Here is a 23225-nt window from a genome sequence, read left to right as displayed (position 1 = left end):
TCAACATAAGATCCTTGCTACTAAAGATGGGGGCAAAGCGCTAGTTTTATCTAAATGATGCTCCACAACTCACTTCAACAGTTCCTTGGCATCAAGATGGCGGTAAAATGGTGTTTGGTTTTAGCATACAGAAGTGGACTTCTCTTTCAATGTCTGTACAGTCAATAAAGGTTTTGGCACGGCAAGAGAATAAGCATGGAACCAATTAAAATCACTCCATTTGATTGTTTTACAACCGTTTGCAAATTGGAACTGGATAAGAAACCCAGAACAGACTTTGAATGAGCGGTCCAAAAATCCTCTTAAGGCGGACGTGCACCCACCAGGGAAGGCGTTGACGTCGATGACGGCGTGCTGGCCAGTTTGGTTATTGATGATGACGTCGATGCCAAACAAGGACACGCCCAGCGCCTGCCGCAAGCGCCTGGACAGCTCTCGGATGACGTCGTCGCTGGGAGGCTGAGACACACCCTCCACGTTCTCCCTCTACAATCACAACGCAAGGACAAGGGTAACTTCTCAAGGGCTTGACAGAAAGTCCAAAAAAATAATAATAATTAAAAAAAAAAAAGTGCTGGGAGAGTCATATAAGATGTGAATCGTACCGAGGTCAAGTCTGAGGATGACTCCGGTTTGGAAACGTTGTGGCTGTTGAAGAAAATGGCTTTCCTGTCTGAAAATAGAACAAAGCAAAAAAGGGAATCATGTATACCGGTACTGTATTTGTTCATCGTAAGCAGTAGGTGGCGACAAATCCCAATCTTTGAGGGAACCACCGACTTCAAAATGTCTTGGTCCAATTGTGTGTGAAAATCAACGTCACACAAATTAGTGGGGGTCAAAAGTCTAAGTAAGGCAAATGTAAGATCAAATTAACACCTCGCGTTCATTAAATATGACCACTGAGAGCAAAAAATCATATTTGAATATTTTACAACACTCAGCCATTATACTCTTCACCGGCGCTGTTTTAATTGCCGTTTTTAAGGCGAGGTGATTATCTGAAGGATGATTAGCGTGGAAAAAAAATAAAATCAACTTTTAGACTTCCGGGATATGGCGAAATGTTACGAGCAGGGTTCTTTATCACTCCTAAAAGACAACACTCGCTGCCTCTGAGTGGAGACGAATACATGAAACCTGGCTCAAGCATGTGAAACGCGGCTGCATGATCGGTGCGTGCAAATCCTTTTGCATTTTATTGCAAGCAAGCATTTGCGACTTTTGGCACCCACTGCATCAATGAGTCTGTATTTACTGCCGTTCCAACTATGCCACCTGTCACGAATGTTACAAGTTCTATTGGACCAAACAGAACATTCCAAGCTCAGTGCTCCAAACTGTCCTCTCTGCACTGTTACTTTTTTGTCCCAGAGGAGGGTAAAGTGCGTATTCCTAGACTGTCTGTAAATGTGCACTTTGCCTCTGGGTAGTTTTCAACATGTTGGACAATTTGAGCATACCTGGACAAAAGTCAATTCCTCGTCGAAACCTTCAAAGGTCAACCTCAGGGTGCTATAAAGACATTTTACAACGTCTTTTATTGGTCGCTCCCTGTTTGCTTACCTGCAGGTCCGGCGGGGAAATTCTTGAGCGAGGGTCTCTCCACCACCGTGTAGGAGTCCCCGACCACAAAGACCTTGTAGAGCACGGCGTTGTGGTTGATGAAACTCTGGATGACGCAAGGCGGCTTCACGTCCTTCAGGTCATCCTCGCTGAAGATAATGGCCATCTGGGGGCAAGAGGTCGCAAGGGCTGTGTTTTGATTTCAGCGCAATATTCCCGCTAGAGTCACTCGGTAATTATTTGCAAGAATGTAATTCGAAAGTGGACTATTTACTACAGTGTTTTTCAAACCGTGTGCCAGTGCCGCGAGATATTGTCAGGCGTGCCGTGGGAAATGATCTAATTTGTGTGCCTGCGCGGTCTAGCACCTGGCAGCGTAATCATGTAGTACTCTTCCATACCAGCAGGTGGCAGCAGCAGCAGGTAGCCAATTGTCTTTGTTTAGAGATGAGCGAATTAGTGACGCATGTTTATCCAAACAGGCCCATGTTTCACACTGAGTATCAATATGAAACAATACTTGTTTTTTGTGTTTATTAAATTCCTTTTCAATATGTTATAGTATATCGTCATTTTTCAATGTTAACAAATGCTTATATAAACAATATTACACGTATATTGTTAAAATAAGCATTTTTTTATTATTATTTTTTTTTTTTTTACAATTTGAGCTGGTGGTGTGCCGTGGGATTTTTTCAATGAAATAAATGTGCCTTGACTGAAAAAAGTTTGAAAAACACTGATTTACAAGTATAAAGTCTTACTTCTATCTGTCTATGCCAGTGACGTGTGTGCAATAAAATAGCCGTCCAGTAGATGGCAGAGCCGACATAATTTACCCGTGTATCCGCCTTGACATTTTTTTTTGGCGATGTAAAATATGTGCGTCGGCTCGCTACAATTTGTGAATCACTGATTTAACAAGCGTGATTGTGTGTCAAGGAGTGACGGCTGTCACTGCGGTTATGAGAAGTGTTGTGTGTCACAGGGGCCACTTACCTCGTGGGAGTTAGTTCCATGAGCCACTTGAGTTTTGCAAACTGAGGAGAGAATCAAAATAGGGACATGCGTCAGAAGGTGACAACAAAGTACTGTAAACGTGTGTTTATATCAAGTTTATTATTCCTCATAGGTGCCGACAGGCTCGGAAGACTTACTGAAGGGGAATGTGAGTCCGTGATTCCTGATCTGCTCCAGCACATCCGGGCAGCACTCGCTGTTGAGCACCATGAATGGAGGAGAGCAAATCCTCTCGTCTAACGACGAGGAAGAGAACAAAGGAGAAATTGGAGGACTTCAAAAGAAAATACTTTGAAGAATCCTAACTTAGTAAGAAAATAAATGGCCGCTGGGAAGTTGGACTTAAGACGACTGGTTCTAAGAAACTTGGACAGACATTCGATAGTTCAATTCTAAAGAGGTTCAGTTCAGAGAAACATCTTCAAGAGATTTAATGCATGGATTATAATTCAGTCTAAAATATTTTGTGGTTAATTAGCATGTTCAGCCCACGCTTGAGTTAATATTAGCAACTCAAAAGCTTCAACTCTTTGGACTTGCTGCATTTGAACGTCTCTGGTCACCACTTGCCGGACTCGTACACACCCACTACGTTCATTCGCAAAACTCTTCTATAATATACTGTACTGTCCTGTTTCATCCTCGTCTTCAAATGTCAATTTATTACATTCATTACACAGTACACACCAAGGTGTTTAGTTCATGAAAACTAACGAATGAAGTAAAACTAAAATTGAAAAATCATTTCCTTTAACAAAATAAAACCAAAAATGCTTTAAAAAAAAAACTAGCTGAAAATGCATCCTACATTAATGAAAGTAAGAAACTAATTATAATCATAGCGAAACTGTCCTTTGTTTTCATCTTTGACATTTAATATACATGAGCTTTCAGGGTTCTTCTAAAATGTCTTTATTTCAGTACTGCTGTACAATCACGCAGAAGAAGGAAGGTCAAACGTTTATTTTATTACGCAATACTAGTGACCTTTGTTCTTTTTTTACAAAGTAAAAACTAACGTGCTCTAAAACTGAATTTAAAAAACGAGGTCAAAACAAAATCAAAACTCAAATCAACACTAACTAGTGAAAGATCCCAAACTATTATAACCCTGGTACACGCACACAGGATGTCCTGAGATATAGGAAGCAGCAGACAAGAAGAGTCACCGCTCACCAGACAGATGATTAAACTGACGTTTGATCAATGGCTCACTCGTCCTCAGCATAGACAAACGGGTAAATGATGCAAACGTCTGTACGTCATTTTTTTCTTTTTGTTCCCACTCCATTTTCTTGATTACGTCCAAGGTTGTTCTATGCCGGTGCAAGTAAAAAACACCCTTCCCCTTTTTTTTTTTTTATAGAATAGAATCAGAGCTCAGGATGCATCACAATTTATGTTGTGACTCATTCAATTTCCCCTCTGGAAAAACAAACGAATGAACTAGCATGTAGTGGAGCACATACCTCCGTCAAGGCTTGAAAATGTCAAATACATTTAAAAATCGTGTCATTTACATGCTAACGGTTAGCACCAATAGTTGCGCTTTACAAGCAACGGATATTTGAACACAAATGGCGGAGCAGCACATTTAGATAGATTGTAGCGATAATCACAGGCATATATTATTTATCCTCTGCCAAAAATGAGCAATATCATAGCATCTTACTGAGACACATACAGCTGTATCAGTAGATAACGTCTAATTCTTCTTTGTTAGTGTCTGCATAATGCTGCCTCAATAATGCTGCCTCACGGTGGCCAAGGTGGCCAATACAATAGTACAATATTATACAGTGATGTTTTATTAAAAAAACATTTGGGGGGCCTGCAATGGATTAAATTACATTTCCATTCAGTTCAATGGGGGAAGATGATTTGTGATACAAGAGTTTTGAGTTAAGCGTGGTCACAGAATGAATGAAACTTATATGTTAAGGCCCCACTCTATAACATTCTTACATTTAAGAAAAACTGCATTACCAATAAAAACAATGTGTGCCAAATTGCACACATGGCAAGCTTTTTTAAAACCAACTTGTCCTCAATATACACAGACTGTATCCAACCGTCAAAAAGTCATCGCTTGAGCTGCACTATTATCTGGACCTGGACCAACATTTAATGTGTTCTTCCTGTGGCCATGCACAGCCCATCTGCAAAGTTTCATGGCAACTTTGGTTTCGCAACCCTGTTAACTAACCAACCATCCAACACAATAAACCTGCTGGTCTTGAGCCTCTACAGTGGCAGGGGTGGGGTGCTTTCATAAACTTAATGGGAAGTCAACCCAAACCTTTTTTTTTCAGAATATATTCCAAGAAGGCCCACTAATTGAAACAAGGCATTCTCATAAATATTGCGTTTTTGGAATAAGACTTAATGCACCCGTTTTTAGCCATCTCTGGGGCTATTTTGTCACTTCACAGTTGCTCAGGGCTCAGGTAACAACCAATCACAGCTCACCTGTTTTCTGAAGCTGAGCCATGATTGGTCGTTTTCTGAGCCCTGAGCATCTGTGATGTCATTTTCAGTGGACGGATGTGACAAACTGGCCGCCCCCAGAGATGGCTACAAACAGGTGGATTTTGCTCCTTAACTCTTATTCCACAAACGCGAATGCGGGCCTGCATAGAACATATTCTTGGAAAAAAAAAATGTTTGGGTTGACTTCCGTTTAATGTGCGCCATTTAAGTGAGATTTGTGCAGCCGAGCCTGATGGCATATTGCCTCTGCAAGCAGGAAGTCCACAGGGTCACCGATCACTCATCTCATCCGTCTCGTCCCACTCACTGTGTTATTCTAGCAGGACAGGAATAGCAGCATTTAATGTCTTTTCAAGGAAAAAAAAACCCATTGCGTTTTACATCACTGACTTGCCAAATACTAATGACCAATGTCAGTTCTCTGAAACAAACGAAAAGTATTATGAGACACAAAGAAAGGATTTGTAATCACGAGGGATTTTGCGCAGTAGAAACGTGTGGATGTTTGGCTCTGAGATACTTTGGGGGTGAGGAAGATGACGTGCAGGTGGAGTGGGTGGGTATCAATCCGGCTCTGTCTAAACACTGTGTGCTGGCGTCAGACTGAGCGGAGCCGAGGACGACGTTTACAGGACTTCGTTGTAGGAGTCCTTTTGAAACGTCACCAACCGATTCCGTCGGTTTCTGTTTTGGTCTTTCGTACTCACGCCGCTGCATCATGTCAGAGGTCAAATAGTGACCCCAAAAGTTGGAACATTTGGAATACAAATGAGGTTTTTCCAACCGTCAATAACATCAGAAAAAGAAAACTCCATCCTGTTCTAATGTTGTGTATGGCATTGAGAAGTATTTCAGTGACGTGCCATCCAGATACAGGGGTCAGTAAAGTTCCAGACCTGGTGTCACAAAAGATACACAGTGGTACCTCGACGTACAATTTGTTTGCCATGGGTTGCGAGCAAACATTTTTTTAAAATGTCAAACATTTTGTTAGGAGCGCTAAATGGTGGTAGCAAAGCAGCAAAGAGTTTGAGAGAGGATGTTTATTGCCACTCCTAGTTTTGGTTTCAACATAAAGCAAAGATAATTACTAGCGATGTAACGATTAATCGAAAATCAATTAAAAAGCGACCCAAACCGATTAATCGAATAATCGATTTTAATCGAGACGAATCGAACTTTGACATCTCAGCACTCACAAGCCCTATACAGCAACACCTAAAAAAAGAGAACATACCAAGGGCATTAGAATATACACATTTAGAGTGCTAAAAAATGAGGTCTTCGATTTTTTTTTTCTATTCCAGATGCATAGCACATTTTGAATGTGTAGATCAAATTATGAGCTTGCGCCAAACATCATTACGTATTGCGTTTGTGGATGGCTGCAGCACCACACTAGCGCACAAAGACAAGCATGGTAGTGATTTTTTAAAAATCGAATCGAAAATCGGGAACTGAAAATCGAATCGAATCGGGGCTTCGGTGAATGGTTACATCCCTAATAGTTACACATTGCGTTTTAATCAAACCACAAACCTTACGAAAGTCCCCTAGCTTAATGCTAATGCACAATGCAAAACGTCATAGACAGGCTGGTGCGGTAGGGTTAACCCTATAACACAAACGGTGGAGCAACACGTCGACATATAATACAGCAATATTCAAAATGTCCAATAAGACTGCAGCTAACTAAGACACTCAGTCGTCAAACTCTCATATTACGCTACGCTGTAGCCTGTGAAGTGAAGAAGTATTCTGACGCAATTATTTCCCAAGTGAAAAATGAACTGTGCTCGTCTTTAGAGGTTCCACTAAAATGTTTACTGTAGCCAAGAACCTTGAATTGGACCTTGAGTGATCCATCAATCATCAGCAGCTCATCAGGAAGACGTTTGTTTGACAGGCAAAACACGCCATCCACGTTTAGCCTTAGCGAAGCTAGGACGTGGGATTTTCCCAACATGCAAGTTTTGCCGCTTTGCTTCAAGGCGCCTTTGACCAGGGCGGCCGAGAGCTTCATGCTCCATGAAGCACCCGTGCTGTTGTTTCGGTGCATCGCCGGTCCTCCCTGTTGCTATTTAGAGCTTGTTTTCCAGAAACCATGACATTCCACCGAACGGCAGCTGCATTTGCCATATTTTCAAAGTAAGCTCCATACATGGCCATTGTGTTATCTCCAAGAGAGTTTATCCTCCAATTAGATGCATGAATCATTTGGGGAAATATCTGGATTGTTTACCAGCATACACTCCTCACAAAGCATAATGACAAACACATTGACATGTGGCGATTGCTTCCAGTAATATGGCATGCGCTGGTCTCGGAATGAGTGTCCACACATCCCCAAGTGTTTGTCTTTCTCATGCTGCAACTATGATTAATTATTAATCTCCCGCATAAACAGGACAACTGCTATGTTGAGCCATGCACGGATTAACCGCCGAAGGCGCAGGAACCTCAAGACGATCTGTTCCTGTGAACAAATCCAAGTGTTTTTATCCTGAGCACTTTTAAAAAGCTGTTGACTTGACAACGGTTTGTGTCAGTGAAAACAGTCCGAGCTATGAAAACGAGGTGAGTATACAAAAGGAAACCGTAGATTCCGCTGCGTAACACAAAACCAGGCGACGCTGGCCCATTACTGCTAATGGGCTAGCTTTTTCCCCCCACTAATTCTTGCGCTTAGTTTAGCTAGTTTCAATACAACACACCATTTTTTGATGAACTGAGATACGAAAAAACAAAAAAAAGAACAGTCCCGTTGCGATCGATTCAATGAAATGGCCTGGATGAATGAAAAGAGTCACCAGCAAGATATCAAACAGGGCTTCATTTTACAGAGAAAGCACTTCAAGTGCATCCTGCTATTGAATACTATTCCGAGTCACGTCACTCTGGCCTTTTCTAAGCGCTTTTCTCTGGAAGTCCAAGCTGCTTCGGGGCCTTGTGCTCCCTGCTGATAAGAGCGAGGAAGTTGGGCTGAGCAATTCATCGACTATCGATTAATTCAAGTTTATTTGACAGGACTTTTTTTTTTTTTTTTCCTTTTAACTTTTTTTAGTGGCTGCCGTAAATGCATCCCTGCTGACATGCAAAACCTACATGAACAACACGGCTACAAACAGAGCAAAGCTAGTTAACAAAAGCATGGTCTGTTTTGTCACCTTAGCTATTCGGTCACGAAATATAAAGTGATTTTTCTGACTGCTCTAGCAAGCATTTAAGAAAAATGAGCGAGTTTAACTCGCGCAAAGAAACGGACCAGGAGAGCAGAATCATTTCAAAAGTTTCAACCAAAGGACATTGTGCCCATTTAAACATTTCAAAAGCACTGATTTATTGAAATGTTGGAAACCTTCAACTAGCAGCAAATATTTTTCCTTGGCTCACCTGTACAACTCGACATGAGAAAAGAACATGATGGAGTTACAACGGTATTCTGACTCTTATCGTTGTTATCCTGTGAAAAATCCTTTTTTCCCCCCCTTTTCTACATTTATGGGATTTCCGCGTTACAGGCATCCCATTAACGTGAAAATTAAAAAAAATAAATAAAATGGACATTCTGATTATCCCACATACATGTTTTTTTGATTAAAGACATATTTTACGCAAATCACTGAATTTCTTACAAGATGTAAAGAAAAAAAAAAAGATTAAAAATATACATTATTTCTGTGGAAGTCGATGCGTGTTTTGGAAAAAAAATTTTCTTGAAAAAAAAGAAAATGTTTCAAAGCTTGTTTGGTATCAATTGAAAGACAGCAAATTCCAAAAATGAAAATTAAAATACAAAAGGCAAAACATGTTTTTAATAATGTCATTGTCTTTGATTTTTCTATAAGCGGAGGGGAGAAAATATCAATTAAAATGGGCCATCGGATTTGACAATAATATGGGGATTTTTTTTTTCCTACTGCTGATCCCAAAAGAACAGATAAAAGCAGAATCATTTTTTTTCCCTGGTCAAAGGACAGAGTCTATTCTTTCATTGGGTAGTTTGGTGTAGGTACATAAAATAATTGACCGCAATATCCTGTGGGTTTTGAGAATATCAAAATGCTCTCAAGTGGCTGGCAATATATGAGTTAAATTCTTTGAACAATTTTGATTGTGTAGGTAAAATACAATGTGCCATCGCATGCTGTTTTCCTCACAGGCCTGCTGATGGTGTGGTGTCGGATTCTAATGTCTTTCTCTCAGTGTTTGTGTCGAAAGCAAACCGCAGTTGTCAAGGAGGTTTGGCATGCAGGGCCAACACCACCAGCACCGTTGGAAGCCGAGTGGTGGGGGGGCGAAAAAAAAAGCCATCCTCTTTTTTGACACAGTACACAGAAGGGGACAGTGATTCCTCGTTATGTAACACCCGACGTGTGTGTTTGGAGAAAAAGACGTCTTGTTGACATTCTATTTTCGGAAACTACGGAAAGAGGCGATGTGAAATATCTCTAACGGCCACATCCCGCCACCCTATACACACATGGCCGCTCACCTTTATTAAAAAGGCGCCCTGCCATGTATGGTGCGACAGGAAATGTGCATGAGTCACAGGTGTGTTTACAGTTCGAGTGGATAGAGAATGTGCCTGTGTCGTCACAAGCTGCAGTCAAAAGGCCCGCTGATGACTTGATAGGACTCGACAACAGGCAGAGGAGGGGGGCAGGTTCTGATCTGCCTGTGACAAAAAAGAAGGGAGCCCGCCTCAAGCAGCAGGAAATGGAAAGATGCATTTGCCGTCTTTCGGAGGAGGACAGGAGTTATGGTGCGGGCCTTGGGCCCCGCAGGCGAGGATTAAACATCTGCTCGGAAACGACGAGGGCATATTTCAAGCAAACGGCAACGCTGCCGTCATACGTTAGCCAGGTGTCAATGGTGGAAGGGGAGAGCAAAGACAGAGCTCATGCAGCTACAGTGGGAGGAGCCCCACGGAATGAGCACTTCCTTTATCATTAGCAACTTTCATCAGAAAGAAGTAAATAGAGTACGGGTGAATCAAAACACACTTTCCTTAATAATTTCTGCCATCTAAAATTATATTTAGTAGGAATGGACATGTCACCGAAATGTGTTGTCGGACTTCATCTGGAGTGGATGAATTTCATGTACCGTATTTTCCGGACTCTAAGACGCACCTTTATATAAGATGCATCCAATCTATTTTAAAAAACCAAACAACAACAACATATAAGCCGCACCTTTGTATAAGCTGCACCCAGTCTATTAAAATAAATAAATAAATAAATAAATTAAAAAAAAAAAAAAAAAAAAAAAAACAAGAACAAAAAAAACAAAAAAACACATACATAAGCCGCACCTATCTATGTTGAAGGTTTTGATATTTACTGCATTTACAGAACGATTTTGTACTGCAAATGTACATGTATGTACCTGAACAGATTCTTTCCTAACAGTGCCTTTTAACACAGCAGAAACTTTGCTGGTTAAACCGGAACAGAAGAGAAAATAAACAGTGCTTCTCTTCATTTCACTGCCCACTGCCACTCCAGTTTGTCAGTTAACGTCCACCTTTTATTGCCGTACTTCCGCATATCACCTAATTCATAACCTAGTGCATAGCGCCCTCGCCTGTTGAACTCCTCCACCTGCAGTCGCATCCTGTTGATGGCAATCGTGTTGTATTGTATTGTAATTCCGGTTAGACGTGGAAGAAAAATCCACAGAATAGTCGTACCTTTATATAAGTCACGTGGTTCAAAACCTAGGAAAAAAGTCGCGTCTTATAGTCCGGAAAATTTGCCTTGTTCTCACCTTGCATACAGCTTTCTATCCTGTGGATGAGCTGGTAAGACTTGCAGCGGTCCAGCAGAGTCCTGATAGCTGGCAGGGGGTCCAAGACAATGGTCTCGGGGTGGGCATCGATGTAGTCCTGAAGAGCAAACACACATTGCAATACTTTTGTTGGGATAAGGGACTCAGAAGTGTTATGCACACAAAAAAAAAAAAAAAACAATTGTTGGGTCAAATCATACCAATGCAGCAACATCTAAAATGTTGAGCCTGCATACATAAGAGTAGACATTATCAATCCAAAGACGAGTCCAATGGCATATTATCCTCCGTATTTTTTTTTTTTTATCCCCGCATGGAAGAGTGAGGTCTTACCTAACCTATGTAGCGCATGTATAAAGTAATCCATTTTTATTGGCTGCTTGCGTGAGACATTTACAACTCAAATGTTTGTGGCTCACATTGAAAGTATGTAAAAGCAGTGTCAATGTAAGACACATTCAGAGATGTCATCTAAACACTGACATTCCATTAAAGGGTCAGCATGCCTCGCTTGACAGAGAATGAGATGTATGCCAGCCGGTCTGTGTGGATTATATCACACCAAGCCTGCATGGCCGACAGTTGGGCCAGTGCGGGGTTGCCTGTTTTACGTAACGGCGCTGCATCCCCGCTCCCATCTCGCCTCGGTGGATTTCTCCGCCAACCTTCCCGGCAATTTCTTTTCTGACACACAAACGCTGTCAGCTGAAGCTGGCTGACGTGTGCATTAAACAAACAGGCTGCCTCTTCACATCACAGCTCTTTGAAGAAAAAAAAAAAAAAAAAAAAAAAAAAGGCGCTGTCACACGCGCCTGCCTAAATTTAAACATGCGCCAAGCGCACGCATGCAATGGAAATGTCTTTTTGTAGATCTGAAGAATTCATCTTTAGGATTTACCCAGATCTAAATGGGTGATGCTGATGAAAGGCCATTATGCAAGTCGAACGTGTCGCTGCCAAAAATAAAGCCATACTAATCTTCCTGGAGTTTAGTGGAACACATTGATGATGAGGACAATCCACAGCTGATTTTTGCATCCCAGAGGAAGAAACACAATCAGCACAAGACGAGACGAGAGGGGGAGGTGTAAAAGACAAGTGGGTGTTACATGCTTTGTATTCAGGTAGTTCAGGTTTGGTCGGGGGATCAAATCTATGGGTGAGGTCACTTACATTGACCGCTTCCATCATCAGTTCTGAGTCAATGAGCCACCCAAAGAGACGCTTGTTTATGCTCACAATAGAAGCACATCATCACTGAAGAATGTTGTGTTCGGGTAAATATCCCAACAACGGCGCTGCCTGCTAATGTTTGCTAAGGTTAGCGCCACTTCAATTCAAACACTTGCCCGGCGGGCAAACCGGATCTTTTCGCCAAAGTCTGAGTCGTAAATGAAAATACTCAACAGCAAAAGTCACTACAGGTTCCATACAGAAATATGGATCTTTAAGCAAGGTCTACATGTAAGAGAACCTTTTTAAAAGCGGAACCTCCAAAAATTAATGCCCTAAAAATCTGGAATTCAATTTAGAAAAAAAAAAAATTGGGGAAAAATATTCTCATTAAAATTTGGAATTGAATAGTCATCATGCATGAAGAGTGGGAGATATTTAACGACAAGTCATTTTTACGCCATCGATAGCACTACCAGCTAAACAAACACTTATTATGAACATGACCGCAGGGCTAACACTTGGAGCGGGGACCTACTGTCCATGTGAGATGTTTCTCCCGTTGGGACGAACAAGAAAAGTCTGGAGGAACGATCAGAAGCTGTCTTGGTGTCAGCGCAAATGAAACTTTCCGTAGTTTCCGAAATGACATGAGGTTATTGATGTGTGCCCTTCTTTTGTTGCAACAAAGTCAGGAGTGAGCAATACCTGCACCCTTTGCACCAGCAGCACAGCCTGAGAATCATTCTGGTCAGCCTCCAGGATGAGGTCCGTCAGTTTGTGGATAATGACGTCCAGGGGACCCTGCTCTTCCAGAGGCTGGCTGAGGTCCAACTGTGGAGAAAATCGTTTTCTGAATTTAGGTTCAAACAAGGGATAGATGTCTGACTAACGGTGGATTTGCACCACATGGAACAAAGTGATACAATCCCGATTTTTTTCTTCTTCTACAATTACGGAGAGTTATAGCAGTGTAAATGGAGGGAGGGGAATGCATGAAATTGACTGTCTTCCGATCAGCACCAGGGTTCGCCAAAATGCGGAGGAAAATACAATATGATCAGATATCTGCCATTGTGACTGCAGGGTGAACAGACAGATGGACCCCCTTATGTGAGCCTCAAGTAATTGAAATACACTCGTCTGTCACACACACTGTACAAACAATGCAAATATTGTCACATAAAGCCGTATAAAACGCTCTCGATAAATGGCAACTACAGCACAAATATACAGAGAAGTTTAAAGTGGGAACTAAATTGACGACCCACCAACAATATGTGAGAATCTGCCACATAGAGAATCCATATAAACACCTTTTTTTTTTTTTTAAGTTTGCCCCTCTCACAAGCTTTAAACAAATTTGAACTCATTAAAACACACTTTTGAAAGTATTACTTCGCGCCTGATCACACTCTCTCGCTCGCGCAGTTGTCCAAAAAAGACGCGGCGCGCTTGCTTCGGGCTGCTTGTCATCCTACTTAAAAGTTTACTGGAAGAGTGACACATGAAACAAAAAAGTGAATTAAACATGCTTATATTTAAACACCTAAATCAAAGAAACAATATCATTTCAAACAAGAAAATTCCGCTAGCTTCATGCCTAACGTGAAACGCTATAGACGGGCTAACTGAAATAAACACACTGGCAGATGTTAGGGTAATTATAAACGTTCAAACAACTCCTACTTTAACATAGGGCTGGACGATTTATCGCCAATTTAATCGTGATTAAGATTTTGTCTTCTCTCGATCTTTAAAATGTTATCCATCCATTTTTCGAACAGCTTATCCTCAAGAGGGTCCCGGGCGCACTGGAGCCTATCCCAGCTGCCTTCGGGCCGTAGGCGGGATACACACTGCACTGGTTGCTAGCCAATAGGAGGGCGCACGGACGAACAACCAAGAAAAACGATTCATGTGCGGATCGGCGCGGTGTATTTACAAATTCTCGATGTTGTGGAAGTACTCTGAATGCACCATGTTGCCCGCATAGCAAGCATGTAGCGTATGTGATTCTGCCATCCCTCAAGCTATGCGTTTTAAGGACACCCAGTTGGAGTTTACTATCAAACTAACCACACAACAAAAATAATTACACACATTGTATATTTAAATACAAAACATGCTTCGTTAAAAAAAAATCTCATACGGGTCGCATACAGGCAAAACAAAATCCGATCTGAGTCGCAATTGTCCGCAATGTGAATATAGCCTTTGACAGTGTTGAAGATAAATGATAAATGATGTACAAAGAGAGAGTTAAACTGAAACTGGAGATAATCTTTTTATTCTTTTTTTTAAAGGATTGAATGGAGTCAGAAATCAATCTTGAGGACAAAGGTAAAATTGTCTGATCGATTAATCGGTTGGTCCCTTAGTAACAGTATACGCACACAGGTTGTTTCGGGGGTTAATAATAAAGCCTTCAGGAGTGGCTGTAGTGTGATATAGGACTTAGCTGACACAATTTTTGTGTGAGTGCAAAATGAATTTACCCAGTGGGACATATGCATATACATTTTAATTATTACATAAAAAGACATTAAAATAGATTCATGGCATCATCATTTAGCGTTTTGTTGATATGAATAGTGCTTCAAATTATTAACTGCCGTTTTTGGGACGACCAGAGTTCAAGTTGTATTTGCTTTGGCTTTTAGTCAGCATTTAGTCTTGATGTCGTCATGCAAGCTATCTTTCACTAGCAGTGAGGAGGGCCAGCCATTCGTTACATGCACAACACAGTCAACAGACATCAAAGTTACCAAAGTTTCAAATGTATTTCGGTCAAGAGATTGTTTGCACTGGCCAATTGGTTCGCAAGTAGAAAATCCAGTTCTTAGAGAGAGATGAGAGATTAGTGGGACTGCACGCCCGCACACACACACACACACACACACACACACACCTGAATATCAACTTCACCAGTTAGAGATTTTAGCTGACAAGCACTTCACTGAAGAAAGGTCCAGTCCATTTAACTGAGGACCAAGTCAGTTTGGGTTGACAAAAGAGCATAGAAACAAAAAGAACATTTTGTCTGTTTGTGTGTGAGCCCACACAATCATGTAGGGATTCCGTTCATTTTTTTTTTTTTAAGCAGTTCTCTCTGAATTTGAGAGTTGAAGATAGTGTAATCACAAAGAGGGAGTAAGTAGCCTTCAATGTGCAAGGACAAGTGAAAAGTATACTTTTTGATACACACATGATCTGAAACCTCAACCCTGACCTTGGACACGTGTTAAATAATAGCACTAAGACAAAATGTCTGACTGACTAGCTGATAAAAACTTACTCGACTTAGGTCAAAGTGACAAAAAGCACGTCACAATTCCTGAAATGAAAAAAAAAAAAAAAAAATCTGTGTAAATTCACATTAGCAGAACGCCGACGGCCGATTCGTATGTAACTTTGTTTCCGAATAACGAAGACCAGGTCGCGCATGCAAAATAAAATGAAATATTGAAACACCTGTGCAAATAAACCTACCAAGGTCAGACTGCGGAAGCCACCGTATGCAAACCTGCCTCGTATATAGTCACACTGGGGGCGATCAATGCCAGCTCGTAAAACGGTACGTGGTTTCGGTTAGTCAAGGGCGGGCCGCATTCAGACGAACACTATCTAAGTTAATGATTGTGAGAGGTGATAGATTACTCATTATGGCACCCTTGTTCCTTCACCAAGGTGTGAATCTGTAAAACATCCCTTGATTATGTTTTTTTTTTCTTTCTTATTATTACTTCAACCACCTCACAGAGAAGGTAAAATGCAACAGTAGCTCCAGTCATACTTAAACTAGATAAGACAATTTCCGAAAGGCTATGTTACATACTGCTATGAGTAAGTGCTACATGGTAACAGGATATCCACAAGCAGTGCAACATTGCTCTTGTGTGTAATACTTCCAAATGCAAGAGCAACCCGTCATATGCGGCTTTTCCACTGCGCTGCACTTCATTCAGCTCTACTTGCCTTGATTTGGGGCACTTGGTTTTCCACTTCAAAAGTGTAATGTGGGAAATTGTCAAAACCGCACCTCACTAAATACGGGCCGTCAGAAAAATTCCGGGGCTGATGTCACAAGAGATGCAAGTCAAATCCAACTACATGTTTTCTCCTATGAAGTCTATGGCATTTTTCCTCGCCTGCCAGCTATACCTCCGTGCACTCCTGAAGGACTCTTCACGGATCCTCTGCGACTCCATCGTCGCCGCCATTTCAAAAGGCGTCCCTGTGAAGAACCCCTTGAGCTTGGGAAAAAGGCAAAAATAACACTGAGCCAAGGTCAGGTGAGTTGAGAAGCATGGTGATGTTCTTCTTGGCCAGAAACCGTCAGATCCTCAGGGAATTGTGAGCCTTTTCTCACGCGCTGAACAAAGCAAATGCTACAAGATCGCTTTGTAGAAGCGATGGTTGATCGTCCGGCGCACATAGGGGGGGAAATCTTGCAGTTTTTAGTTGGGGTTTGACATATATCTTTTTGTGACAACATTCCCGGAACTCTTCTGACACACCGCATCCATCAGTCAGAATAAGATATACAGCATAGTCTCCTGTATTTACCTCTCAAAATATGGCTTTTGGCCATGGTACGGTTACTAATTTAATTCAAGAGGAGACAGACAGAGACAGAGTGAGAAGACGGGCTCATGCAGCAAAGTGGAGACTATGGCGCGTAATACTCGGGAGGTTACGTAATCCAAATGTCACGATACGATAATATCACAATATTGTGGGGAGGTTGGCGATATATAAAAAGCTCATAACAGTGTATACAAGGTCAAGATATTGTTTTAAAAAAAAAAAGCTGATATTAAAAAAAATATCACAATATTCCGTTTTTGTACATAGCAGCATTCACAAAGAAAGTGAGTTTTGAGCCAGGTCGGTCCCATGAAGCGGAAAAGCGAGCAACAGCGAAACAGAGCCCAAAATAGCTGGTTCTTTTTTGTAAAAGGTTAAGCAAATGCAGGGAGAATAACATTCCCACTCTAACAATTAAAGTAAAACAACCTGGTGCTTTCGCAATGATGAATAACATTTCTGGACCGGTGTCAATGTTTTATGGCTTCTTTGACTTGGCTTCACCCCTCCACTAAATCTGTGAAAAGTGTATTACAGATGTTTATGACTCTATGCTGGTGAGTCGTGACATACGGTACAAAAAAAAAAACTTCCTACTCATCTCCTTGTGCTTTGCAATATCAATCTAGACTAATATAATCTTAAATGATTATAGTTGTTGTTGTTATCCTTTCGGCTTTTCCCCTCAGGACATGTTAAGTTTCAGGAAAAAAAATTTAAGAGGGATCAAATGTCACTTTCCTACCAAACAGCGAGAATAAAAAACAATGGGGGAACAAAAAAAAAAAAAAAAAAAATCTGTAGACACGTAGGTGTGATGCCACGACACGAATAGATCCGTGACGGTTAAGTCAACACTCATAAAGGATTGCTGTCACGTGTAGCTCAACCAGAAATAAAACATGAGCTTCTGTGACGATAGCTTCATGAGCAAAGGATATAGCGTTGATTTCTCGAACTCAAATAGAGCTGAATGAAGTTCTCCCAAATGACATGACGCTGAACACAAAACAGCATCTACTGTACAGGCAAAGACGGAGACAATGAAACTCATCCTGCCCGTGGACCGAATGAGCCTGCTTTCGAGCTCCCGCCAAAAAACCCCGCGGTAAAGTCATTGATGTGCTGCTAAAAGCTAAAAGCAGAAATGTCAACTGACGTCTCTGCCGACCCCCGCGGGACCGAGTGCTGGAAGAGAGCTATGGTGGTGATGGACGGCACAGAAAACACGCTGGATCCTGAGGGGAGAGGCCAGGTCAAGGTCAATATATTTCCAGCTTTGATGAAGCTCTGTACCAGGGCCGGGGCTACTCTCATGGGAAATAAAACATTTTACGCAAACACTGGGGACAGAGGTCATGCGAGGAAACTTTAGTTTACAATGTAACCTTGCTGGACATAAAACGCAACATTGTCAAATGTTGGCTGTGTGATGCAGATGGGAAAAAGAACAGATTCATTGTTTCGTTTTTGTTGACCTAAAAACTAGAAATCCAAAGCCAACGGTAATTAGTCAATCCATGTGAGGAAGCAATCGTCTAATGGCTGAGATGGTGATGAATGATACGTTTAGTAGGCGGTGTGGCACTCGACATCCAAGCGCGAGAGAACATTTGCGTCTGAGCGGGACGAGGGGATCAACATGGAGGTCATCCTAAAGCTAAAAAAAAACATTTGGCTGTACAAACAGGGAGTTCAAGGCCAAGAAAGAGCATTGACTATGACTTTCATCCTTTTTGTTGAGGACAATATTGGATTTAATCTTGACCTAATTTGCATATTAACTCATTCGCTGCCATTGACGAATTTGCTCGTCTTTTCACAGTCCAGCCATTCAATCCTAGGAATTAATTTATATTTTTTTCAAACGTTAGGGTAAAAGAGGGTCTGAAAATGTCTGGCAGTGAATGAGTTAACAGAGTGAAATCCCACAGCTCTCAAACAAAGTTGCCAACTAGCAGTAAGTATTAGGTTTGATGATGGATTACTAGATGAACTCATCGTTAAGAATTTGGTCAAATGTTTAGGCTTGATTGTTGATTAATCCAGTCTTGGAGCGCACTTGAAGCACTGGTTCTGTCTCAACTAGCTTGTAGTCCAAAGAAGAACAAATGATGAAAACTACACACTGGTTAACAGCAAATTTAAATCCGACATGGCTTTATGTGTCACTCAATGTATTTATGATGCTGATTTAAAAAAAACGTTTTTCCCGAGCACATCAGGTTTTTGAGACGTTTTTGTTTTTTTAATTTGACCAATAAAAGCTTGCACAATACACATTCGGGCAGATTCGGAATCAGCGGGAAAAAAAAAAATCTAGAAAAATGTACTTGTATCGCTGATTAAAAAAAACAACGACGAAAAAGTAAACAATTGTTGACCAGTGATTGGAACTTAATCCACGTTACACATTCCAATTTCTGTGCAACATGATTCTACTACTACAAAGGACGGTCAAAACAGGACTTCAGAATATTCAGGGGGAGGTCATTCTCCCCTCTAATTAAAAGTAACTATTAAGAAAAAACAATCATTACTATTGATAGCCTGTCAAAGAATTTTAGTCAACTACGAGGATGGGCATTCTAGCAGTTAAGAAGGGCCTGGCTGACATCATCTTTGTAACATTGATTTCTGATTATCTCATGGACTAAAAGCTTGAAAATAACCATTAAACACAAGCTGATTTGTGCAGCAACCACACAATCAATATGTAGTTGAGATATGATATGCCAGAAATTATCTTTACATTCCTAAACACACGCCATATAAAAAACAATAAACAGTAGCTCAATAACTTTCTTTGCACCGCCCAGTCAAACGAAATTGATTTACTGTGACTGGCTCTCTTTTAGAGAGTGAATATTGGCTTTCTGAAGCACACTGCGTTAATCTCATCAGCACTGAGACACAGACAGGCTAATGTACAGATTCCTGTGAGGATGAGCCTCGTGAGCTTGTGGCACAGGGGTCAGTATTGATGAGCTAGTAAAATAAAAAAAAAAATTTAAAAAACGCATGGAGGGGGATGAACAACGGGGGAGTGTAATAATGCAATAATGGATGTGGGAAAAAAAGCAATAGCTACTTGCCTGAAGAAACAATTTTGTAAAAGTACAAATAAAACAAAAGAAGCCTCTATTTTCAGCTATGGCAATCCTGGTTGTGATAAAGCAATGAGTTTTCACACATGCAAACTAGAAAATCAAGTCAAGGGTTGCTTAAAAAAAAACAAAAAAACAATCCATTTACAAAGTATGACATCACTGCCAAATTTTGACAGAAGTTAAAGTCTTACACCACATATACCACATATGAGAAGAACATTTTGTGATTTTTAAAGAAAATGTTTAAATCAAAGACGAGTCAACTTGCCAGATCAGTTAACTCATAACTCACTTATAATATGGCTATGTTGACAACTATGCTAAAAGGGTAGGAAAGGTCTGTACAATGAACAGTGAGATGCTTTTTAGTGTTTATGTGCAAACATTAACAAGATCTATCCAGTTAATAAAAGATTTACGGTGTTGTCAGACCATGGAATGGATTAACATCGATTAAAATTTTTTCCGATGATAGCAAATGTATACTGTATTAGAACAAATTTTAATTCCAGCTCCAATGGTGCACTTTGGTTTTTTCTTTAAAAGGTTGTTTCTATATCAATATGAGTGCATAGAGTATGTTTTAAAAGTGCTTATGTAGGCGTTCCGCTGTATGCATGTCGTGACTGTAAACATCACAGCATGCTGGAGACAAAGAGGTGTGTTTGACACGCATTTAGGACTTGTGTACAGTAATCCACACGTTGCCAATGCGGATCATTTGCAGTTTACCCAAATTCAAAAGTCTTTCTCTATTGGACATGAATCAACACTTTAGGCCAGGGGTGCCCACACTTTTTCGGCCTGAGAGCTACTTATGACATGACCGGGTCAAAATGATCCACCACCTACTAAAAAAGCAAAACACATTAGTTATAAATATATTGAGAATTATTTTTACATGTTCCGTGTATGCTGGTGTAAGTTGCACGACTGCATCAACGTATATAGCACAATACAACAAAAAAAACGTTTTGTAATTACCTTACTCTGATGCACACTATGCGAATGCTATCAATATTGTTGTCTGTAAAGTTCAAGAACTGTTAAAAAAAAAAAAAAAAGGTCGCTGAGTGAACAGGATGCTGTGTGTGACGTAGTATGCCCGATGCTGACTGGCTGCCGCGAGGCGGAACGGCAAAAAGTTGACTTGTTTATACACGCCTAGTGGAGCGAATGGGCGGATTTCCGGTGCTTCGCTCCACGTCCCACCGCTTCAAACGCATCATTCGCGCCACCCCGCAAGCAACGGCGCCCGCCCGCGCGAACTACATTGACTCCAATTGAAACGCACCGCCAGAAACGCTCCCAACGCAGTTGGTGTGAACGTAGCAATACAGTAGTGAGGACGGAGGCTGGTGATCTACCCAAGATGCCATCGACGTAATGGGCACACCTGCTTTAGGCACTAACAAATCAATTGAACCACATGCTGTGCACAATTTTTTTTTTTTTTAATCCGTCCATTTTCTACACCGCATATCACTACCAGGGCCGTATGTGAGCTGGAGCCCATTAGAATCTGGTCTAGTCGCCAGCCAATCGCAGTAGTAATTTTTTTCCTCGCCAGAAATACAATGAATTCATCCAAAAATATACAAGGCTGATTTGTTATCACTGGGATTAGTCAGTCTGACTCCTGGTTCAAGGTTGCGTAAATAAACTATTATTCATTCGACCCTAGACTTCAGCATGGACATTCGAACATCTCAAAAATCACAGTAGTGCATGGACCCATAAAAAGAGGAAAGCATTTTTTGGAATCGCCGAGGAAGAAAACACAGCATCGATTAAAAAAAACCAAAAAAAAACAAAAACAGTTGATGGTTTGTAGAGCACATAATTCACCGGGGAAATAGGAGAAGACAGCTTTGTACACAGACTTGTGTAACAGGGCTGAGGCATTACAATGGCTGTCATTATCTTCTCCTGCGATGTGGCCATTACAGTGCAGGGCGCTGACTGGAATTGGGTGTAGCACAGATAGCGCAAACACTGGTCGGTGTCAATGGGTATCAGTGTAAGATGAGCTCTTTTAATTGGCATTGACAGCAGCGCTTCAGATATTCCGTTTACGCTTTTTGCAGGAGGGATGCAGCCGACAGAGATAAACGCAGTGAAGTGTGGAGGGCTGTTTAAGTCTCCGGCTCTGCGAGCTGCAGTGAGTGTTTGAATAGCTGAAAGCACAGTGGGAGGCAAAGCATGCTTACATTGGGATTATTCCCATGACCGGCTTCGAACTGGGTGTTCTGCAATCGACGGTGTAGCATGAGGAAAAAAAATAATTGCAAAAGCGTAAGGGTGGGGGGGGAAGTGCCACACCAGGATACTTTGCCTGAGAGAAAAGCTTGGATCAATTCCTCTTCCATCTTACTGACAAGCACTTTTCAGCACTGAGCTCCCAGGATTTTGTATTGAATAGTTAGTGTCCTACTGAATGTGCAGTGTGCACTTGCACAGGGAAATGTTTTGTTCACTTGCATTTATTGCTACGTTCTATACTGCCCTGCCGACAGTATTTGCTAACCTCAACTTCGGCAGGAAGAGACTTTTTCATTTGAAACACTGTAGCCAGAATATTGTTAACTATCTACTAGATTAATATGAGTAAACGCTGTGTGCGCTGCTCTCTTGTAAATGTTGAAAAATTGGGGTAAAGCTTAAAGCTACGCACAGTATATCCACTCCCATCTTCAGTCGTGAATTGACGTGGACACTTTTAAAATGTATCACTTGCTTATCAACACTGTTTGCAATACAAGTGAAGAGATGTGCTAATGAAAAAAAGTTGAAAGAGCCATTATGGACAAAGAAGAGAGACCTGAATAACAACTGTTTGGTTTCAGCGAGAGAGAGAGAGAGAGAAAATTGTGCTTGCAGGAGCAAAGCTGACATGCTCGAATAGTATATAAAGGCTTGTTAATCTATAAACGCATATCAATAACTCTGCCTCAACTAAAAACATCAGTGCGTGGAAAAAAAACAAAACATTTGACTTTGACTGTAGATTAGTGCTTACAAATCATTTTTAAATCAACAGCCCCGGGGTGTTGAAACACTGTTAAATCAAAGTTCGACAATTTCGGGAGGATACAGAGAACAGCAGTGAAGAAAACATCAGTCATGTAGGGACGGGGGAGGAACTACAGCAGTGTGAAGGAGAAATAAAACCGTCAATACAAACTACGATTTGGTACGGAGCAGAAACAATTTGCAGACTAAGTCTGCATTACAACAAAAAAGCAAAGTATATTATCTTACCTGAATAACCTCTATCCCTCTTTTCCTGCAAAATAAACAAGACAAAGTATTAGTGAATAAAAGCAACAGTCAATTACACATAACTAGTCATAGGCATGATAATGGTTGCTGACTATGCGGAATTTGGTCGATGTATTCGTATTTAAAACGGAAGTCAACCCAAACATATTTTCTTCAAGAATAAGTTCCCAGCAGGCCCACTAGTTGAAACACGGCATTCTG

At 41.1% G+C, this 23225-nt stretch overlaps 1 protein-coding gene across 1 annotated transcript in view; it reads right to left on the bottom strand.

The window, feature by feature from the left end:
- The window catches only part of LOC147137487 (inositol-tetrakisphosphate 1-kinase-like), a 36440-nt gene that overhangs the window by 2055 nt on the left and 11160 nt on the right, over nucleotides 1-23225 (bottom strand). The window contains exons 3-10 of the mRNA XM_086049289.1: nucleotides 23004-23028; nucleotides 12751-12876; nucleotides 10849-10966; nucleotides 2724-2822; nucleotides 2566-2606; nucleotides 1567-1732; nucleotides 606-673; nucleotides 324-486 (exon numbers count right to left, since the gene is read on the bottom strand). Of these exons, the coding sequence (XP_085905415.1) occupies nucleotides 324-486; nucleotides 606-673; nucleotides 1567-1732; nucleotides 2566-2606; nucleotides 2724-2822; nucleotides 10849-10966; nucleotides 12751-12876; nucleotides 23004-23028 (806 nt within the window). The remainder of the gene's footprint in view (nucleotides 1-323; nucleotides 487-605; nucleotides 674-1566; nucleotides 1733-2565; nucleotides 2607-2723; nucleotides 2823-10848; nucleotides 10967-12750; nucleotides 12877-23003; nucleotides 23029-23225) is intronic.

The sequence above is a fragment of the Filicampus tigris genome, chromosome 13 (genome assembly GCF_054856515.1).
Source record: "Filicampus tigris isolate MCC_2025a chromosome 13, RoL_Ftig_1.0, whole genome shotgun sequence".
In the NCBI taxonomy this organism is placed as follows: Eukaryota; Metazoa; Chordata; class Actinopteri; order Syngnathiformes; family Syngnathidae; genus Filicampus; species Filicampus tigris.
Note: the sequence above shows the minus strand (reverse complement) of the source record. Positions and strands in the feature narration are given on the sequence as shown.